Genomic DNA, 22,392 nt, shown 5'->3' on the forward strand with positions numbered 1-22,392 from the left:
CACACTGCCATCCCCCTAGCATCCCCGCCCCCCCCGTGCTTTTTCATTCACGACCCCTCACCACAACCACCAAGAGAAACACTGTCCTGACTTCTAATGCCATGGACTAATTTTGCCTGTTTTTAAACTCTGTGTAAGTGGAGTCATGCTGTATGTGCGCGCGTGTCTGGCTTCTTTTGTGTACCATTACATGTAGTTGAAGGCTGTTCATTCTCATGGCCAGATAGTATGACTGCAGTATTTATCCATTCTGATGTGGATGCACATTTGAATAGTTTACAGTTCTCAGATTTTATACCGAGTGCTAGTGAGGGCATTCTTGGACCTGTCAGTGAACATACATGTGCACACGCGTGAGGCACATGTGAGAGGGTGTTGTTGGCACACAGGGTGCATGTGTTCAGCCTCAGCGGATGCTGCCCAGCGGTTTTCCAGAATGGTGTCTCACGGTCCCTCCCACCAGCTCTGTGAGAATTCTTTGTTCCTTATCTTTGCCACACTTGGTGTTTTTTGCCTTTTTCAGTTCAACCATTCTGGTGGATGTGTGGAAGAACCATGTGTTTTTCCCATATAATTTTCTTCCAAAAGATGGAAAGGTGGTATTAGCTCCACTTGGGCAGGCACTTTCTCTGCCCTCTCTGTAGGAACCACAGAGGCAGGCTTTGGAATTCAGCAGGTCTGAGTTCCCGGGCCTCCCCTGGGAACCACATTGTTCTCATCCTCGTTGTAAAAGGCCTCTCTTGAAGAATGGTTAGAAGGAACATAGCGTGTGTGTAAGGTACCTGGCCCAGAGCCTGCATAGAGCGCACGCTTAGCACATCCCAGCAGTGTTCATGGTGGTGGTTGGTATTTGGTAAGCTACCCAGGTGGGACTAGTGGTAAAGACCTGCCTGCCAATGCAGGAGACTTAAGAGACGTGGGTTCAGTCCCTGGGTTGGGAAGATCCCCTGGAGGAGGGCATGGCAACCCACTCCAGTATTCTTGCCTGGAGAATCCCATGGACAGAGGAGCCTGGCGCACCACAGTCCATGGGGTTGCAGAGTCGGACATGACTGAGGCGACTTAGCACACATCCATGCACACATTGTTAAGTTTATTTTTATTATTCTAAAATGAATCTGTCGCTTTTTAACTGTCCCTTGATTTATGAAGTGTTTCTGAGAATGACAAATATCTCATAAGTACAAGAAATAATTAAAGTATGACTTGCCATCTAAACCATTCTTTTCTGGGTACTTTATTTTGAAGAATAAGATTGTTGGAATCTAGAGAGTCATTAGCTAAGAAAGAGGCTTCCAGTCTTTTGGAGCTGACCTTACATTGAAGGAAAATGTCCAAATTTGGCTAATTTAATTTAATATGAAAAGAGGCTTGAGGCTTTTTTAAATTTTTTAAACAAAAATGAACTAGGAGATGGTGATTCCTGAAACATTTTTCCCTCAAGCCTTCTGATAACAGAAGAGCAGCAACACATTAGTAATATCTGTTCCTGGCAAGTTTTAATAAGGAAAATGATGCTTCAATAGCAAAATTCAATTTGGGAAATTATTTTCTTTAGAATATCATCGAAGAAAAAGATATAATTTTTAAAGGAAGTAGGAATTGAAAGATTGTTAATAATGTTCCAAGTTTTGGTTTCAGTAAAAATGATAGGCTTTAAAGCAAGAAAGAGACTCCTGGCTAAGAACCCCCATGCCCCAGACCTTTCGTCTGGCCTGTGGGGAAGAACACCCCCAGTCTGTGCTGCTTGCGTGCCAGCACGCAGGCTGGGAGCAGTGTTGAGAATCCTTGATATGTCTCAGCCAACATTTAAAACAGTATTTAAAAGTCAGTTTTTATCTAGCCTCAGTGTGTCATGGCTGTATTGGTGTTAGACATAGTCAGTGGTTAGTGCTTTATTGTATTATGTGGGAAATGACTCAGCTTCTCAAGCAGGAGCCTTGATAAAGAAGCTGCTGTAGCTTAATAGTTACTGATAGTGAATGGTATATGTTGAATGTAGTCTCTAATTTAGATAACTGACTTAATACCATATTTCATCAGCTCCCAGCTACACATCTTTTCTATATTTTAGCATCTCTGAAATCAAGATATGTCCTAAATCAATGGTATAGTTTAATTCTCAGCATTTTTCTTTCTTGCTGCTGCTGCTAAGTCACTTCAGTCGTGTCCGACTCTGTGCGACCCCATAGACAGCAGCCCACCAGGCTCCCCCATCCCTGGGATTCTCCAGGCAAGAACACTGGAGTGGCTTGCCATTTCCTTCTCTAGTGCATGAAAGTGAAAAGTGAAAGTGAAGTCGCTCAGTCGTGTCCGACTCTTTGGGACCCCATGGACTGCAGCCTATCAGGCTCCTCCGCCCATGGGATTTTCCAGGCAAGAGTTCTTTCTTAGTACATAAACATGATATCTTATAATAGATAGTTAGATTCGGTGGAATACAGCAAAAATATTGACTGTCAAAGTTTGAATTTAAAAACCCCAGACTAGATGATTCCAAGCTGTATTGTATGGCTCCCTGGTAGTTTCCGAAAGGGCTGGTTTTGTTCCACATACTGGAATTTGAATAGAATTTCAAGTACGGAAAGTGCTCCGCTGCTCTTTCAAAAAGAAGTTTAAAGAACCAACTCATTTTAATATCAAGCCGTATCACACGTGAACATCTTCTTGCACAGCATTCCAGTGGTTGAACGTCCTTGTAAAAATTCAGCCGCTCTCCTCCACCCCAAACCCAACATAACCTCTGATATCCTGTCCTTTCATTCCCTCTTACGTCTTTATGTGCACGTTTATACATATATGTCCATCCAATCAACTTATTATCTTTTCCATAGATGGCAGCATTTTATATAATAGATACTACAACTTAGCATTATGTTTTGTTTTTTTAACTTATTTTGGAGCTTTTTCTTGGTTAGTATGTGTAGGTGCCTGCCATTTTTTAGTGGCTGTGATGAATTTCATTGTATAAATGACCCAAGTGTTCCTCCCATTTTATCCATGAAGAGCTATGCCCCAGAGAAGTTCGATGTCATTACCCAAAGTCACACATTTGGGTTGCATTTAGAACCTGGGTCTTCTGGTCCCCAGTTGGTGTTTTTTTCCTAGTAGTACTGAGCTTCTATGTACAGAGTTTATAGCCAACTACTGTACATTAATTACTTTGGTTCTGTTTTGTTTATGTAAAGCCAAAATCTTCCACTTGGAAGTTAAAAACTCTCCTCCTTCAATAGTATCATCACGTTTTCTTTTTACTCTGTACTTATTTTGCTAAAAGTGAGTGCTAGTTACATTCCTTTTTTTCTGTCTAGAATGTTCCCTCCTTGGAAAAAGAGGTTTATTTATCCCTGGATAGGTTATGTACAAAAATAGCTTCTTGATAAAAGCTTACAGTTACCCCCTGCCACTCCAACCATATCCTCCCAGTTCTGGAATGCTCCCTTAGAAAATGACTCTTTTATCGTATGACATCCCTTATATGTGGAACCTAAAAAGAAATGATACAAATGAACTCATTTACAAATCAGACTCAGAGTCTTAGAAAACAACTTATGGTTGCCAGAGGAGGGATAATGGGGGGAAGAGATAGGGAGTTTGGGATCAACATGTACACACTGCTTTATTTAGAATGGATAACCAACAAGGACCTACTGTGTAGCACATGGAACTCTGCCCCATGTTATGCGGCAACCTGGATGGGAGGGGGGGTTTGGGGGAGAATGGATACTTGTATGTGTATAGCTGAGTCCCTTCACTGTTCACCTAAAAATACCACAGCATTGTAAATCAGCTATTCCCCAATACAAAATAAAGTTTAAAGTCTGATTTTAAAAAAGAAAAGAAAATGACTGTTTTGGGAACACCATGTATGCTGAGAAAACCCTTCTCATGTCTGTGCTCCCAGAGATGCTATTTCTCTGCAGTGTCTCCAGACTCCTAGGTGAACTTCCCCGCCTTCCTGGTCTCTGACTCCATGCTCCTGATATCCCCACTGTGATCCAGTCAGGCAAACCTGAAAAGTTTGCAATGTTTCCCCACACAGCACACCGGAGTCCACTTTCCCAGCCCTCCAGCAGCCCCTGGCTTTGAGATTCCTGTGAATGTTTGCTGGTTCCTCTCCTCAGGCACGTGTGTGTCCACATCCTGTTGGTGGATAATTGACTTTGTGTGTGGTGAAATAGAGGCTCGGCCAAGGGCAAATGAAGGAAAGCTATGTTTGAAAACAAGCATATTAAGCAAAATTCATTTAAATGGAAATTTGCGGGCTGAAAACCAACTACTTTTTAAGTGGATAATTTTTAGAATTAGGTTTCTAGTAGTACCGGAAAATATTTCTCAAGGCTGTTTATGTATATTTAGCTGAAACAATTGTGTCCTTGCAGAAGTTCCGTGCTGTTTCTCCCTTTCATCCCTGTTTATTCCCCCCAGTTAGGTTACCGGAATTAACAACCTTAGTGCTCTGTTCTTTCAAAGACTTGGGGATCATCAGCTTTCAGAGAGTTAGTTCTGTTCCAGAAAGATGACTGTGTTATAGAACAGTCTTTGTCACAGTGTTACTGGCAACACTCAGAAGTAGAAAATGAGCTAGTGGGAGTTCTGTTCATACAAGGAACACATGCTCATTGTAGAAAAATGAGATGAGAATTTCCAGCCAGCAGAAAGTAAAATATTGTAGGTTATGTTTCTGTAGTGTCCATATCTATCCATTGTTCAGTGTTGGGTTTATTCCCAGGTTCCTTGTGGTTTATTTTTTATTTAATGTGATAGCCATTAGCGTTTACTGGTCAGATGTTGGACAGTGAGTTCTTTCTACTTGTTCCTACTTACTCCTTGTGAAGTGGGTAATGTTTTATTCCCATTTAATCTTTTCATCTGTAACGTAAATATCATTGCTTCCCCTGTATCATTGCTACAGCTAAAGAAGCCCAGGCCCCAAAGAATCAGTGTACTCAGTCAAGATCACGTAGCTAGTGAGCAGTGGAGCCAGGCTTTCTAAACCACTGCGGACTTGTTCTTCAGTGGCCATCCTTGGACAGTTGCCCCGGGCTACCCTGGCAGGCAGCGTGGCCCCAGACTGTGGATGCACACCATGGCTTTGCTACTTCTTACTGGCATGTCCTCGGGCAAGTTGCTTTCTGTGCCCTTTGGTATCTTTCTCTGTAAAACTGACATCATAAAAGTATGTCTCTCATAGGGTTGTGGAGTTAATACACGAAAATTAAGACTGCTTGGTGTACAGGAGTTGCTCAGAAAGTGTGGCTGTTGTCACTGTAACCTGATGGTTTTCAGTCATTTCAGATAGGAATGCATTCTGCTGTAAATAACTGAAAACTTGAGTTTCTGTAGCTTGAAGAAGAATTTATTTTTCTCACCTAACAAGTCTGCAGGTGTGGAAAGAGTGGGCCTTAATTCACTTGCTCTGTGGTGCCATCAGAGACGCGTCTTTGTCTCTGTACACCAACATTTTTTAGCACAGCTCCTTCAGGCTCACAAGATGATTGCCGCTGCTCTAGGCATGCTGTTTGCATTCAAGTTAGAATGCTAAAGGCCATGCCAGGCTCTTTTTCCCCCTCTGTCAGGAAAAGCAGAAGCTACACTTTGCCTGAATGTACTGCCAGGCTTGTGCTTCCACTTCACTGGCTAGAAGCAGGGTGGTGCATGGCCACTCCCAGCTGCAGTGGAGGCTGGAAAGGGTAGTGTGTATGGTTTAGCTCGTGAGGACCTATTGTCAGATTTTCAGAAAATTTGCTATCTAGTTGATATCACTTGGAATAGCTTGAATTCTGCCAGCATGGGAGTATCTACACTAAAGAAACCAGCAAATGCTACAAATTAAGTCCCCTTTCCCAAGCCAGTTGTTAAACATTTACCAACACACTATTAGATATGGTATATCTAAAATGCCATATGCCAAAGGGGGAAGTGGCAGCGACTAGAGGTAAGAGGAAGGGATGTGAAATGTTCATTGAGTCAGCCAAGCGGCAGCATTTACTCAGCTTACCATCTGATAGGGAGAATTCGAGGCCAACATATGCAAGAGTTTCTTAGTCTTTTTTTAGAAAGAGCCAAGTTAACCTTTAGCTAAGTTTCATCCCTACTGTAAATAAATATGGATCAAAATTAGGTGTGTTCTGCTAGGTGTTAGTTATATTCTTAAATTTCCAATATACTGGTTTTTGCTGTACTGTAGTGAGACCAAATTCAATATTTTGAATAGTAAGCTATTTATAGCTCCTTTAATCCTAGTGACTGCAGAAAATCAGAGCTGGGAGGACTTCTCGAGACTGTCTAGGACAGCCCCTTCATTGGTTTCTCAGATGAGAAACTGAGGCTCCAAAGGAATGTGCTTGGCCCTGGACCCCAAAACCAGGGAGCGGAGTGGTCCTCCTGGAACCCAGGCATCCATTCCAGAAGCTGAAGCTTTACATCCCGCCTTTCTGCCTCCTGGCTCTCCTTCCTCCCTGTCCTACCCCAGCTCATGCTCACACTGGTAACCTTCTGCCAGCCTTGGTGGTGCTGGGAGGTTTTGCTGCTATCTTCCATCTGCTCCCACAAAGCCTACTTTAAAACTGCTTTGTTTTAGATTTTAGAGAATAGAGCATTGATTTTTTTTTTTTTTAAATGAGAGAAGAATTTGATCTCTGCTGCAGTACAGTACAAACTAATTTGGAAGTTTAAGAATATGCCTGATGTACCTAATTGGAGCATATCTATTTTTGATCCATTTTTGTTTACAGTAGGGAATAAACTTAGCTAAAGATTAACTTTAATCTTTCTCTAAAAAGACTAATAAACCTTCCCATGTGTTGGTGTCTGACTTTCCCCATCAGAAGCTCTTTGTGGGCAGCCCACTCTTTGTGGGCAGCCTCTGTGGACTATCTTCCTGTCATCCCTGTGGGGATGGGTGCGTTCATGCTGTGCATGTGGCAGGCAGACACTTAACAGATGTTTACTGAATGAATGAACAGATAAATAAATGACTCAACTTAGACTGACTTTGTATCTTCAGATGCAGAAAGTTCATCAGTAGCTGTTGCCTTAGTGTGGGCTCTAGATAGGAAATGTCAGAACCTCAGTATTGTGACCCTATAATCTCCATTTCCTCAGCTGTTTAATATGATTGATGGAAACAGGAGACCCACATACACCACAGCCTCACTGATGTAAAGACATGGAACAGGAAGATGAGGTGAAGTGGGAGCTTGGGATTGAAACCAAATGTTTCAAAGACAGAAACAGTTATTGAGATATCTCTGCAGCTTCGTCAGCCTCCTGTTATTGAGTTCATTGGGTCCTGTGTCTGCTCCCTTATGTGTTCATGATAAGAGAGTCGCCTTCTATTGAAACCCCCAAAATCACTGTTTTCAGGAAGTCTGACTAGGAAACAGACTCCTCACAGCTCCGTTAAAGACAAACAAATGTTTATGATTTTTTTTTCCTTTGCATGATTGAATGCTGTTCTGAACCAATTCTGAATGTATATTTCTCTACAGCCAAGTTACATCAGTGATGCAGGACCCCCTGGTCGAAGCTCTCTAGACAGCATCGAAATGGCCTACGCCCGGCAGGTAAGCATGTTCTCAAGGAAGATCAAATCCAGGAAAATCTTCCGTGAGCCCTCTGGAGAGTAAAAGAGAACACAGACTTCATGTGAAAGTCAGACCCTAAAAGCAAGTTGGGTTTTCATTCAGAGGACTTGTTAATATTTTACCATCTAGATCCCTGGAGAAGTCTATCAAATTGGGTAATAGAATGACTCAGGTTTGATTTAGGGAAATTGAAATCTGCCTCACACACTGACCAAGCCATCTCATTTTGCATTTGGCAACAGTCCATGTACAGTAAAGCTCTGAGTAATTGCACTGCTGAGCAAATGGAGTTCTATATTAACTGATCACCTGGTTGGCAAATGGTATTATCAGAAACCCTGCTCCCTCCCTTGTTGTAGAAAGAAATTTTCTAAATATTTTTCTGCCTGGGTAAGCATAATGGTACCCACCATTACTGGATATTACTGTCCTGGAGAAGCTCGTAGTATTTGGGGTGTTGTGGTTCTGGTTGTATATCATGACCATGCGATAGTGTAAATATAGATTGAGACACTCTGTTAAAGCACAGGGTGTAAAAACTATACGAAACTGCCCTCAAGACAGTACATACCTGGAATTGACCTTTTGAGTGAAGCTGTACCAGCCTTGTGTACTTTATTCTGATTTGTGCTGATTTCCTGTACAAAGTATCATGAAGGAAAAACAGTCTTGTTTCTTGAATTGCAGGTAGTGGGCTTCCACCCCCTTTAAATGTCCTGCACCAGCAGTCACCAAGGAACATCTGTTCAATTGTGACCAAATTCCACAGTGCTATGAGGGGAGAATATGTTGGTGCCACTGTGGCCCTCCACCCACCCGACCTGAGACTCGGTGGAAGAGAGGAAGTGGGTAATGCTGAGGGCCACAGTGGCACCAACATATTCTTCCCTCAAAGCACTGTGCAAGTTGTGTCAGCTTTGCACACACAAGTCCACCTTCTTCCAACTCCCTCATGTTTTACAAATATTTATTCTCCAATTTTTAGATCTCTCACACTCCATCTACATTTTTAAAAATTTCACTTTGATTATATGACTGACTATCATTGTCACAGACATCTCCAGAATTCAGGCCTAATTAAATTACAAGCTTCTGAGGAGAGAAACCATGGGTCTTCTGTGTCTGTGAAGACTAAAGCTTTATAAGACTAAGGTTTTCTAGCACTCAGGACTCCGTAATGTCATGTCTGTTTACGTGGCAGTCCCCTCCAGTGGAGAGAGAACCTTTATATCCCATGCTGAACACAGTACCCAAGGGAAGGCCCCTCAGAAATGCTCATCGAGTGAATAAACACCACCTTGTCTTTATAATGCTCCAGAGGCTACGTGCTGCTCTCCCCCATTGAGAGCAGAGGGCAGGGTTCGACAGGGTCCTGTTTTGTCTAAAATCACTACCTAGTTTAGTCCTCAGCAGAGCAGGATTTCAGAATGCAAAGAGTAGAACTTACTAGTTTTCACCATCACTGTGTTGGTTCTTTAGAAACAAAGTCCAGAGTAATATTGGCTTTTCCATTCCTTAAACATCACATAGTTCCTTTTTCTTGAGAAAATTTTACTAAGGAGCCTAGATTCTCGATGAGAGAAATGGGTACTGCAGATGGGCAGAAGTGCTTTTCTAACGTGTGGAGGGCTGCAGCCTGGCGGTCCTTACTCAGTGCACAGCCCTGGGCTGGGGCCATTCTGCCCTTTTGTCAGAAAGGTGACCAGACTCTGCTCAGATTCCTAGGAAACAGCAGCTAGAGACCTTTCGCTGTCCTGTCTTCCACTTTGGTCCTTGCTGTCTGGGCCCGAAGGTCTGCTGGGGCAGAGCAGCCCAGAACTGCATGTGGTGCTCCTCCCCCAGGGCCACCCTGCTCCCGCTCCCCTGTTAGGAGGGCTAGGGGAGCAGTTAGCTCTGGTGTGTGTTAATGCCGCTGCCGAGACTCGGACGCAGGACTGAGCAGCTAGCCAGAGGCCTTGCCCTCCAGGCAGTGTGGATAGTTCAGCCACCATGAGGAAGGAAAGGTTGGCGGAAGCTTCTGACCAGTGGGCAGAAGTTGGTTTCAGAACTCCTTCAAGGGGTTCTGAAAAGGAGAGGTGAAAATGGAATTTGTGCCATTTACTCTGCTCTTCCTTTCAGATTTATATCTATAACGAGAAGATCGTAAACGGACACCTTCAGCCTAACCTCCTGGACCTCTGTGCTTCCGTCACAGAGCTGGATGATAAGGTAGCACCCATAGCCGGCCGGGGAGACGTGGGGTCGGGTGTCTGATGGGATTAGCAGCTTGCTGATTTGGCAGAAGTGTGCTAGAGAGAAATTCAATGCCTTGGAAGATGAAGTTAACTGTTCTTCAGAGTTTTATTTTAAGTAATTTTGAGGTGGTTTTTTTTTTTTTGGCGATGGTATATGTGTGTGTGTGTGTGTGTGTGTGTGTGTGTGTGTATATAAATTTATGTATCTTTAATGCATCTTCAAAAGGCCCAGCCAGGCTGTGTTTGCTTTGAAGTCCTGTCAGGCTCCAGCTCCACCCTGTCAGTGTCCCTGCTAAGACAGACAGGGCTCTTTCATGAGATGTGAATTGTAAAGGTGATGTGATTTTCGTACCGTGAGCCCCTTGAACTTGACTCAGGTGGGGTCTTTACAAGAATTTTTCATATGCTGCTGGTTTTGTTTCTCTCTGACTCCCCCCTCTTCATTCCTGCCCCTCAATTCTTATTCTTGGCCCAGTTTCTCTCACTGCAGGGAAAAAATAAAAATCAAAAAAGGAGATGGATAGATTGGTAGGTGGCCAGGAAGAACGAGAAAAGGAAGGAAGTCTGTAACGGAAGCAAGCACTTGAACACATTTTTCCTTCACAGGGCAGCCAACTTTTTTTTTTCCCAATAATAAAGTGTAAGATTATAAAACCAATCTAAAGAAGAAAGTAAGGATTTATCTACTCTCTCACCACCTAGAAAGAGTCACATTTAGATGGATTTTCTAGTTTTTTAACTTTTCCAAGAAACAATGAAAATGGGATTTTCTCTTTTCCTTTGGAAAAACTGTATACCTGCTTTTTCTCCCAACTGCTACTGCCTTCCAGAGATTCTTAACTTTCTAACATTGCAAAGGGTTCAGGGAGCACACTTTTAAGGCAAAGTTTACAACCAGGAGGGTTCTGGGATGTGAGAGTCCATCTGTACAGTGGTTACACACAGGCAAGCACACCCATGCCTCTTCTAGGAGGCTGCACTGGAGGTGCCTTTTGAGGGAAGTGAGTAGGCAGGAAAATGAGAAGCCATGCTGCTGACAAAACAGGGTAAGAGCAGGGACCCGCTGGAGAGCCTCCGGGAGGACAAAACCTGTATTATTTAGGTTAAACTCTTATTTTAAGTCTTAAAAAACTCAAATGACCTTGTAAGGACTGACATGCAGCTATTTGAGTTTAAGATCCTAGAGCTCTGGACGATTATAAATGTGTTCACTCTCTCTTAAGGGATAACCCACTGAGATTTAGTGTTCTTGTTATATGTGGTCTCAATTATGTAGGTGGTTATGTCAGACCTGGAATAGTAATTGATCTGAAAACCCACTCAGGACGGGGGCTGCTTACGGGAAGATGAGAGCCTGGCCACTGGCCAGGCCGAGGCCCATCTTCTTTGCTGGGCTTGAGCCTGAGGGCTGCAGAAAGGACGTTAACCTCAGCCCCCTCCACGTCAGAGCACCGCGAAGAACCAGGCTGCTTGCCCAGCCCCACAGCGTTGTCACATGCAGTGTCGTTTCTGTGCAGAACATCTCCGACATGTGGGCCATGGTGAAACAAATGACAGATGTGTTGTTGGTGCCAGCGACTGATGCCCTGAAGAGCCGCAACAGCGTGGAAGTGCGCATGGAGTTTGTCAGGCAGGCCTTGGGGTACCTGGAGCAGAGGTGAGGCAGCGACAGCACAGAGGCCGCCTTTAAAATCCCCTGAAGGCAGCCGTTCCCCTGTTTGAAGTGGTCCTCTAGCCAAGTGCTCTGGAGCTGGTGTGATTTAAACAAGGTTGAGCAAGTCTGAGAGATGTTGTGCTGTTTTTAGGAGCACTTCTCTATGGGAACTGTCTCTGCACAGATGTAAAACCACATGAGTGGGAGCCCTGAGCCCTGTTAGGCTTTTCTCTCTGTCTTTCTCCACCCTGCGTTCCTCAGTACAGAGACAGGGTTATTAGGGCACAGTGCCTTGGGTCAGGATCCTGGGCCCTCGCGGGGTTCAAGCCATTACTCCTCAGGCTCTTGGTTTTCTCTCAACATTTTAATTTTCCCACCCAGCATTTTACCACCTCCAAACCTTAGGAAAGCCCCTTGAACCTTTGTTTTCCTTCTGGCTCTGTTTGGTTAATCCTGTGAGTTCAGATCCTTCCCAGCTGCTAATGCTGCTGATTTATGCCTAGGTTTTTGCCACCTCCTCACTAATTGGAGTTGGTCACAGAGGGGTTTGCGGCTGTGCCCTTGTGCCTTGACTGTTGTCCCCCTAGTTGGTAGGGCCCGTGCCATTCATCCACGCCCTGTGGACACTCCTCCTAGCTCTGAATTGACCAGCAGGTGTTGTCTTGAGTATGCAGTAGACCCTCTTTATCTCAGAGACAGGGTGCTGGGCCTCTCTCTGTTGGCTGAAGAGGAGAAAGCCAAGCTGAATACACTTGCTCAATTGCAGCTCTTTGCCTCTGCACCCATGCAGCTGCCAGTGGCCTTGTTGTGTGGCCACCCTCTGTCAACAAAATAATACTCCATTAGGAAGTCAGGGTAATTCAAGACTTGGTATGGCAGAGAGAGAACAGATTTTTATACCAAATACTAAATTAATTATTTAATAGCTACGCAAGATAAACACCATCAGATACATTAAACTCACTAGCCTCCATTCTTTTGTTAAGAAAAATCTGAAACTCCAAATGGTCTTTCATTTTTTCTGGCACAGGCGCAAAGAGTTCATAAAGTATTATATCAGGCTTTCACTCAATTTTTATAATGTAAGTTTTGTTAAGTCTGCAGCCGTGAAAAAACTAATATATATAGTGGTATTTATTTGCTACAAGTTAGCAAAATATGAGTCAAAAAATTTCTCACCAGTGTATAAAAAATATTAGGGTGTTTGTTTTTTTTTTTTCTTTTTTAAGGATTAAGTATATGACTGCTTTTTCTTCAATAAGCCTAATTCTCACTGTTGGTGCTTGACTTCACCAGAGGTACCAGGTTGCAGTTTGGGATTTTATATATGTAAGCCATCCCAATTCTTCTACTATTCTTTTCATTTAGTTTTTTTAGAATGATCTTGTTCCGTTAATTCCTTTAGCAGCACTTGGAGCTATTCGGGAGTTCCCTGTGTACAGCTGTTATATGCTTATTTTCTTTTTCTAACAGCATCTCTCTCTCGGCATCTTTTTTAAGGATTTGTTGTCCCTTTTGATAAAGGGAATATTTCAGATAACTGTACTCAATTAAAAAAATATTTTTGCTGGTACTAATCCACTGAGAGGATAACATACAGTATTTCTTTTCTTTTTTTTTTTTTTTTTAAAGATTTTTTTGATGTGGACCATTTTAAACATCTTTATTGAATTTGTTACAGCATTGCTTCTGTTTTATGTTTTGGTTTTTTGGCCCCGAAGCATGTGGGGTCTTAGATGCTGAGGGATTGATCCTGCACCCCTTTCATTGGAAGGCGAAGTCTTAACCACTGGACCGCCAGGGAAGTCCCAACATACAGTATTTCAAGTGATGTAATACACCAGATGGCAAAGCAGGCCTGGTCCCAAATTATTTTATGAGTATTTCAAATTTGAAGCAAGGTAGCATTTCTTAGCTCTCAAGGAATTTAGGCTGTTTCTCAAGGAATCTAGGCCCTTTCCAGCATGTAGGTTGTCTTCATTCAAGTTGGAAGAGACATAGTGGGCATTGTTTGTCCCAGTTGCTACAGGGCTGTTCTCTAATCTCTTTTCCAACCTCTGCTTTTAAATACTCCCAGTGATAGAGAACTCGTATTTGTTAAATCAAATTATGTTTATTTTTCATCATAAAAATACTACATGATTATTATAGAAATTTTGAAAGATGCCAAAAAGAGGACCTGAAAAAAGGAGCAGCCCCCCCTCTCACATGCAGGGGCTCCTGGTACCTTGTATTTCCTTACCGCCACCTCCACACCCACGTCCCACCGCCTTTTTGGGACTTATGAATATTTTGTTTGATATTTATCTTTTACACAGCTTATGATCCCAATGTGTACAATATATGGTTTTATATAGTTTGTTTGTAAAATTTTTTGTCAGTATCATTTTTTAAAACTACCTCAATTTCTGATGAGTATGTTTTCTGTAATTGACATTTAGTCATTTTTCTCTGAGAAGTGTGTGTGTGTGTCTCTCTCTCTCTCAGTCTGCTGTTATACTTAATCTGATGTTGAACATTTTAGTGCATATAAAGCACCTGAAAGTTTTTCATTATATTAACCCCATTTTTGAGTGTCTGTAACTTGAACCATTTAATCCTAATACGAAAACAATTTAAAACGTTATAAAGGATTTTAAGCATGCTAGCAAATAAAGAGGGAGTGATAGAAAATCGTTTGCAGACACCAGTGTGACAGTGGGCTCAGCAAAGATCATCAGTGGAAACTATGGGGTGAAAGATTATTGGTGGACAGAATATTCACATGACCTCCAAGTGGTACCCCACAGAGTAGTTACTAATTTCAGAGGGGAAAGAAGGTGCTTCAGCAGTGAAGTATGGCGGACCATACCTTTAACCAAGTGATCAAATTAAATGTTACCAAGAATGGAGCAAAATGGTATTACCTGCCTCACTGTGGCAGTACCAGCATCAGCAAAAGAGCTGAACCTGGACCAAGTCATGAGAAACTATTTAGCTTGTGGGACATTATACCAGGTAGCTAGCCTAGATTCTTCTCAAAAGGTCAGTGTCATGAAAAAAAAAGTAGTAGAATTATCCTAGATTAAGGGAAATGAAAGTGGCATGACAATTTTATGCATTCCCTGGATTGGCTCCTGGATTTAAAAAAAAAACAAACTATAAGTGACATTAAGAAATGTGAATATGTGTTATATTTTAGACAATAACAGTACATTAATGTTAAATTTCTTGATATCATGATAATATTGAAGTTAGGTAGGAGAGTGTCCTAATTAGGAGGTACATGGCAAAATATTTACAGATGAGGTGGCCCCTGATTTCTGTATTTCTATAACATTTTCACATGGTTCAGATAAAATGTATGTGTGAGAGAGAGAAGAGCATGCATGTAATTAACAACTGACGAATGTAAGTAAAGATAAAAAGTTTGAGAAGGTCCCATTACGGCATTAGGCTGTGAGCCAGAGCACTTATTTTTCTGCACAGCAGCCCTTTCTGCATTTGAAATCCACAATTATGTGGCTCCAGGAATTCTTTTGAGCATCCACAGTGATAAGTCTTCACGGAGATCCACCGCCCACCAAATCAGTAATGTAGCTTGTGTCATTAAGCATGCACTTCTGTTTCCTCTTCTGTGTTCAGTTGAAGTCCAGGCCCTGTCATGTGGAGTTCACAGTCTAATGTTGTGGGTATGGACACAGATACGTGTAATATGTGTTTTCAAACCCCCCTCCCTTTTTTGTGCCTTCACATTTTTTCCAGTTATAAGAATTACACCCTTGTGACTGTCTTTGGAAACTTGCATCAGGCCCAGCTGGGCGGAGTGCCGGGGACTTACCAGTTGGTTCGAAGTTTCCTGAACATTAAACTTCCAGCTCCCTTGCCTGGCCTTCAGGTACTGGCACCTTTATATGATCAGTTACTCCTCCAGATCAGCCTCTCAGATAGGCATTTTCAGCTGAAATGAGGTTGTGTGTGGAAACTGCTATATGAAGAAGAGACCCAAGGGGGCAGGAAGAGAAACTAGGAGACCTGGAAAGGCTGGTGGCTCCGGAGTCTGGGGGATGATGGTGGAGGAGGGTGCAGGGGGTTGATGTCATTGGTTTCTGGACATGTTTTGAAAGTGGACCCAGTAGGACTGTGGAAGAATTTGGCTATGGGTGTGAGCCGCAGAGTCAGGGATGACTTCTGAGATTGTTGGCTCAAATAGCTGACAGAACAGAGTTAGATATGGTTCCTAGAAAGGACCTTTCTTCTCAGCTCAGTTCAGATACCTGCTGTGTGCAGAGTGCTGAACCAGATCTTTGTACCGAGAGTGGTGGAATACACAGGAGGCTGGCTTCCTGAGGGAAGTGAGGCTCACACTAGTGCTTGAAGAGTAGGGGCTCGCCAGCCAGTGGCCTCGGATAGGGTTTTCGAGGGGAGGGAGCAGCGAGAACAAACAGATCGAGGCAGGATGGAGCACTTGGCCCATTGGGTGTGTGTCAGGGCGGGGCCAGCTTGGGGAGCTCCAGGCTAAGCACTTAAGGTACAATCAGCTCATAGGGGTTTAAGTGAGGAAGTGACACAATCAGGTCTGAGTCTTAGGAGGAGTCCTGCTGAGGGGAGGGTAGAGGGGCCAAGAAGGGAAGTCTGAGGTCCACGTTTCTGGAAGAGGAGAGGGAGGAATAACAACAGGGCTGCTGCACAGTCTGGGGACACAGCCACTTTCAGGAGAGATGCTCTTGCTCAGAGGGTAGGATCAGACCTGCTTTCTACATCCCCAGTGCTAAGCACAGTGAAACTCTTAATATGACGATAGTCTCCTATTGGTAAGTGAATGTCTTTAGCCCTTACTTGTTGGGGTGGCAAGAGTGCATGTCTGTAAATCATCACAGAACATGTCGCCCCTTCGCTGTGAATCCTGGGGTTCCATGGAGAACCCACCATCTGGCTTTGATTCATGTGGAACACATGGTGCTGTACAGGAAAGGCTCTAGGCTAGACTGGCGCTTACTAGCTTGCTATGGAAAAATTATTTAACGGTCCCATGCCTCAGTTTCCTGGTTTGTAAAACAGAGAGGAGGAAGCCATTCAGGGTCCCTACCTAGTGGAGTTGTGAGATTGAATGACTTAATACAAGAAGAGGCTTAGCTGAGGACCAGCACATCGAAAGCCATCAGTTAGCTTTTGTTTGCCTGTCTACTTGAGCACCTTTCCTTTTTAGGATGGAGAGGTGGAAGGCCATCCTGTGTGGGCGTTAATTTATTACTGCATGCGCTGCGGAGACCTGCTTGCCGCTTCACAGGTGGTCAACCGAGCCCAGCACCAACTGGGAGAGTTCAAAACTTGGTTCCAGGAGTACATGAACAGCAAGGACAGAAGGTATGGTGAATGAGGTGCCGAGTCCAGAAGAAGCCACATGGGATCAACAGGGTGGTCCACTCTGGCGTTGCTCTCTCTTCCTTGCGCATGGCTCCAAATAAGTTTCTGCTTGGGAGAAAAATGAACTTTGGAAAGCATGAAGAATTCAGGAGCCCCATTCTGTAGACTTATAAAGTCCTAGGCACATCAGAAATGCTTTATAAAATGAAACTATTGTATTACACTTCACTTGTTCACTGTTAGTGGTTTTGTGGTTGATCCAGATGAAAATATGTTGTCATGCACTTCGTAGCTCGAAGGCCAGAATTAGACATTAGCACACTTGAGATAGAACCATTGAATTACTTCACTAGGTTGTTTTTTGTTTTTGTTTTTTCCTCTTACAGTAAGGAACTGCAAAGCATTAGTTTTTCTTTGGTTTTTGTTAATGTAGTTGGACTTAAATTCACATTCAAACCTAGTTTAAATATATGTGCATGTAATATAGAAGAAATAGTGGTAGTTACCCCAGTTATACGTGTGGAAAACCGGGATTACTTTTTTAGCAGTGTCCATCTCCAGAGAGTATGGTAAACCGTAAGTCCTGTCTTGCTCATATCAGAGTGTAAAGTAGGGACCATGTCCTAGGTTTACCAGGAGACCCCGAGGCAAGGATTTGAGTGCAGGAAGTTTATTTGGGAGGTGATGTCACAGGGTTAAGGGAGTGGAGAGGCCAGAGGGGGCTGAGGCCGTTAAAGGACTGACTCAGTCTTGTTCATCACTGTTTGGAGCCTACTGAGGGTGGGGGGCTGGGGGGTCAATTCCGCAGGCCTTCTGCCCTGAAGGCCACCACTGGAGGAAGCCAGCAGGCAGAGACGCAAGTCCTGGGAGCTGCAAGTCAGGTTAAAGTGATGGTCCCCGGGGATTTGGGTGGGACAGTGCCTGTTCCCCTCCATGGAGGAAGGCTTCATAACCTAGTTGTTGTGTGGTTGAACTGGTGCTTTCAGGTGCCCTTGAGGATCTTCAGCCTGTGTCTGTTCCCTTGTGTCTTCAGATTGTCGCCAGCTACGGAGAACAAGCTCCGACTGCATTACCGCAGGGCCCTCAGGAACAACACGGACCCCTACAAACGGGCCGTGTACTGTATCATCGGCAGGTGTGACGTCACGGACAACCAGAGCGAGGTGGCCGACAAAACCGAGGACTACCTGTGGCTGAAGGCAGGCATGCCCCCTTGCCCAGCAGGGCGTCTGCCGCTTCCCCCGCTTGTGCTCTGCACGCAGATGGCACCGTTAGTGTGCGATCCAGTACGCTGGCTGCGCCGGTGGTGCCTCTGCCCCCTGCCCAGTTTATTGTGCGCTGCCCCAGCCAGTAGCACAGCCATTCGCATAGCCCTGGGCCCGGAGCCCAAACAGCTCTGCGTTCACTCCTGGCTCAAGGTGAAAGCGAGAGTGAAGTCGCTCAGTCGTATCCGACTCTTTGCGACCCAGTGGACTGTAGCCCACCAGGCTCCTCCATCCATGGGATTTCCCAGGCGAGAGTACTGGAGTAGGGGTGCCATTGGTACCAATGCCTGTGTTTCTTTTGGGGGTTTAGTTGAACCAGGTGTGTTTCGATGACGATGGCACCAGCTCCCCACAGGACAGGCTCACACTCTCTCAGTTCCAGAAACAGCTGTTGGAAGACTATGGTAAGATCCCCTGAGCATAAATGCCTTCTGTCTGTCTCATCCATCTAAGGTCACTGGTTAGCTTCTTTCTGGGAAAATCCTTCATCTCTGAACTCTGTGTCTCCTTCAAAACCCCATGAACCTTCAAAACACAGCACAACAAAACAATTATTTCAGATTCGAGTAGAGGCCGCACCCATGGCCTTAGGTAGTGGACGTGGCTGACATAGTCACTGACAGTTCTTTGAACAGCTCTGGTGGACACTGGCTCAGGAAGAGACATAGGAGGACTTGGCTGCAGCTGCCTCAGGGACCTCAAAGTGACTGCATCTGAGCACTGAGAGAAAGTTCCCACTGGTGATCAGCAACGCTAAATGCTGTGAATCTGAGGGAACTGCAGCTTGGAAATCATTCCTCTCCTTATTGAGTGACTCATCAGGACACAGTATATAAACAGATCCTTTTGCATTCTGTTTTAAGGTCCTACTCTCTGTTTCCTTCCTATCTAATGCAAGTAGTCCAGGTTTTACAACACTGGCCCCCCACTCTCCAGTTGTGTTGGGAGGTCAGGAGGCTGGGGAAGCAGGGCAAAGCTGGAGTGGCGTCCGCTGTGTCCAGAGCCCAAGTCCATTCCGGCTCAGGCTGGTGCTTTCATCCCGCCCTCTGAGCACCGGGGCTGCCGGTCGGCTGCTCCTCCGACTCACTCCTTCTGAGTCAGCTCTCCCTCCTCTCCCTCAGGCGAGTCCCACTTCACGGTGAACCAGCAGCCCTTCCTCTACTTCCAAGTGCTGTTCCTGACGGCGCAGTTTGAAGCCGCCATTGCCTTTCTCTTCCGTATGGAGCGGCTGCGCTGCCACGCTGTCCACGTGGCGCTGGTGCTCTTTGAGCTGAAGCTGCTTTTAAAATCCTCAGGACAGAGTGCTCAGCTCCGTGAGTACTTGCTGGCCCTCACACCTCCACAACATGACACACCCCCATCGGGTGACAGTGGACGCAGAACTGCGACCGACGGATACAGCAAACAGCCAGTCGTTTTTAGAGTGTTGAGACAGTTGGGCCTCTGGGATGATCAGTGTGAGGGGTCTTGCCTCTCCCTCCTCCATTCAGATTCCCTGGGGAGTTCAATATATAAACCTAGGGAGACTGATTCCCACTGGGGCTCTAGTTGGAGACACTGGAAGGCCCACCAGCCATCAGGTGTGCCTGCTGGCATGGAGCGGTGGTCAGGAGGGAGAGGAGACGTGCCCGAGGGCTGCAGTTTCCTCAGTAGCGCAGCACATTTCGTAATGGTCAGTTGTTCCCACCTTTTCATTCAGAGACCAGCATACTATGATTCACTACAAAATGCCATTGTCTCCGCTCTGTGCTTGGGCCGAACTCCAGAGCGGTGGTGAAGGCACTGGGCCGAGCTCGCACTGCCAGACGTTGGCTGTGCTGCGGGAGTAGGTGCCACTGGGTCCTTGGGCTTGGTTCCCGTAGTTCCTGGTTGTGTGGTTGTGACCAGTTCTGTCCCCCCCGCCCCGTGCAGTTAGCCATGAGCCCGGCGACCCTCCCTGCATGCGGAGGCTGAACTTTGTGCGGCTGCTCATGCTCTACACCCGGAAGTTTGAGTCCACAGACCCGAGAGAGGCCCTCCAGTACTTTTACTTTCTCAGGTGAGACTGGCTTTTGACCATTTACTTCAGCTGATTTTGGTTTCTGCCGTTATGAGAATGATGATTAGAGACCTTAAAGTCGCACCTTCAGAAACCAGTTTTTGTCTCCTCCTAGGGATGAGAAGGATAGTCAAGGAGAAAACATGTTTCTGCGCTGTGTGAGCGAGCTGGTGATAGAAAGTCGAGAGGTATATCTCCTAACCTTTCCAGTATACAGGTTCTCATGCTGATCACCTCAGTGTGGGTTGGGGGGAGGCGGGGAGCTTTAGAGTATTCTTTGGTTTCTGAAAATGTTGATTCAGTCTCAGTGTCCTCGAGACTTCTTCCACCTCCCCTAGTCCTCTCTCATCTCCAAAGTATTGTGGATTATGTGTATATCCTCATCCAGTAAACTGGGTAAACATTTTTTGTCTCTGCAGTTCGATATGATTCTTGGGAAACTGGAGAATGATGGAAGCAGAAAGGTGGGTTAAAGACACCCCTGGAGACGTGTTAGTTTGCAGGTGGGGATTTACAGTTGTCCAAAAAATTACAGTTAGGTTTTAGGATGCAAGGTACTAAAGATACAGATCTGAATGAAGTTGCTTAGTGTTAAAAAACAAAGAATGAAAATTAAGGTCCCAAGTGATGACCTTGATGTTCAACACATTTACATTTCTCCTTGAAATATGTAAATCTGTGGTGAGATAGCTTTTTAAATTATGTTCAGAATACTCATCTGTTTACACCTGCCATTTTTTCATCTGAGAAGGCTACATTTCTGCCATTCTTGGCTCAGAAAATATGCAAGAAAGAAATTGATTACTATGCTACTCTCCCCAGATGGGAAATTAGAGATGCACTTGACCTCTCTCCAAAGATAGTTTTCAAGGGCTCAGAACTCTGCACTGACCCCAGAGATGCAGCTGCTCCCATGAGCCTCAGTGATTCCCTGAGACCCATCATGGCTACTGGGCTGTGTGGACGGGCAGGGGCCCTGGCGGGGAGGCCCCTCCTGACCCCACTGGGAGCCGTGTGGACGGGCAGGGGCCCTGGCGTGGTGGCCTCTCCTGACCCCACTCAGGGCCGTGTGGACGGGCAGGGGCCCTGGCGTGGTGGCCTCTCCTGACCCCACTCGGGACCCCACTCGGGGCCGTGTGGACGGGCAGGGGCTCTGGCGTGGTGGCCTCTCCTGACCCCACTCAGGACCCCACTCGGGGCCGTGTGGATGGGCAGGGGCCCTGGCGTGGAGGCTCCTCCTGACCCTCCTCGGGGCTCCTTATGCCTCTCTCAGGGACTCACTTTCCCTGCTTACAAAAATGGGTGGTTTAGACCCAGAAATCTTGAAATGAGCTCACGCTGATTACACCACCCAGCTCAGGAAGACCAGTGGCAGTACTGGTGATGATGTGATGATGACCATGCTTATGGAGCAGTGACAGTTGCCAGGCCCTGTGCTGAATGCTCGATGAATATGTTCTCACCTAATGGTCACAAGAACCCCACAGAGTCGGAGCTATTATCTGTTTTTCAAGGGAGGAAGTGGAGATGAGAGAGGTTAATTTTTGTCTTCAAGGTCACACAGCTAGTAAGAAAATGAGCTGGAATTGGAACCCAGTCCTTCTTGACCCCAGAGCCCATGCTCTTCACTGACCTCCTGTGCTGCCAGGGTGGCAGAGAAGTTCGGTCCCCTGACTCGGTCCAGGGCTAATGAAGAACCAGGCAGCCAATCAGACGTCATGGAGTCTGTCCTCTCTCTTTGTGTTACCTAAGGCCTGTTTCATACTCTCTTGACCATTTGGTTGCTGTTGAGTGATGATGCAGATTTTTTTGTTGTTGTTTTTAGTATCCTGGCACCACTTGCCGTGTATTTTTTTCAAGGGTGGGTTTCTTTTGCTGTCTGTCTTATAAAGCAGATCCAAAATCTTTCAGATATTTTCTCTGAGCCTCCTGATTTTTTTGCTCCCACTAGGGTCATTTGCAAAATTAAAATCATTGATGATTTCACATACTCGCTAGGTCATTTTGCAAAATGAGAAAGCATGGAGTCTTACTGCTGACTCCTCTGGGCTGCCTGTGAGTCTGCCTCTTCATGGGTACTCATCTTGGTCCTTTTCATATGTTTAATAGGCCCTTATATCTTCAGGAAAGCCAGAGTCTGGCTGATGAAAATATATGCATTGCCCAGAGCAAGCATTTTCAGTTAGTCTTCAGATTCCCGATTGCTTCTCTGTGTTTAAAATGACAGCTTTGTTCCTCTGTTCCTCTCTTCCTCCCTTCCATAATT

General features: G+C 45.1%; 1 protein-coding gene across 2 annotated transcripts in view; it reads left to right on the forward strand.

Moving 5' to 3' along the window:
- The window catches only part of NUP93 (nucleoporin 93), a 103,027-nt gene that overhangs the window by 74,635 nt on the left and 6,000 nt on the right, over positions 1-22,392 (forward strand). For both annotated transcript variants that reach the window (XM_044931883.2, XM_025268698.3), the window contains 11 exons: positions 7,494-7,568; positions 9,708-9,797; positions 11,341-11,480; positions 15,222-15,354; positions 16,666-16,823; positions 17,857-18,022; positions 18,399-18,492; positions 19,210-19,401; positions 20,000-20,126; positions 20,242-20,314; positions 20,546-20,590. In XM_044931883.2, coding sequence (XP_044787818.1) covers positions 7,494-7,568; positions 9,708-9,797; positions 11,341-11,480; positions 15,222-15,354; positions 16,666-16,823; positions 17,857-18,022; positions 18,399-18,492; positions 19,210-19,401; positions 20,000-20,126; positions 20,242-20,314; positions 20,546-20,590 — 1,293 coding nt within the window. The remainder of the gene's footprint in view (positions 1-7,493; positions 7,569-9,707; positions 9,798-11,340; positions 11,481-15,221; positions 15,355-16,665; positions 16,824-17,856; positions 18,023-18,398; positions 18,493-19,209; positions 19,402-19,999; positions 20,127-20,241; positions 20,315-20,545; positions 20,591-22,392) is intronic.

Source organism: Bubalus bubalis, chromosome 18, assembly GCF_019923935.1.
Source record: "Bubalus bubalis isolate 160015118507 breed Murrah chromosome 18, NDDB_SH_1, whole genome shotgun sequence".
Lineage (NCBI taxonomy): Eukaryota > Metazoa > Chordata > Mammalia > Artiodactyla > Bovidae > Bubalus > Bubalus bubalis.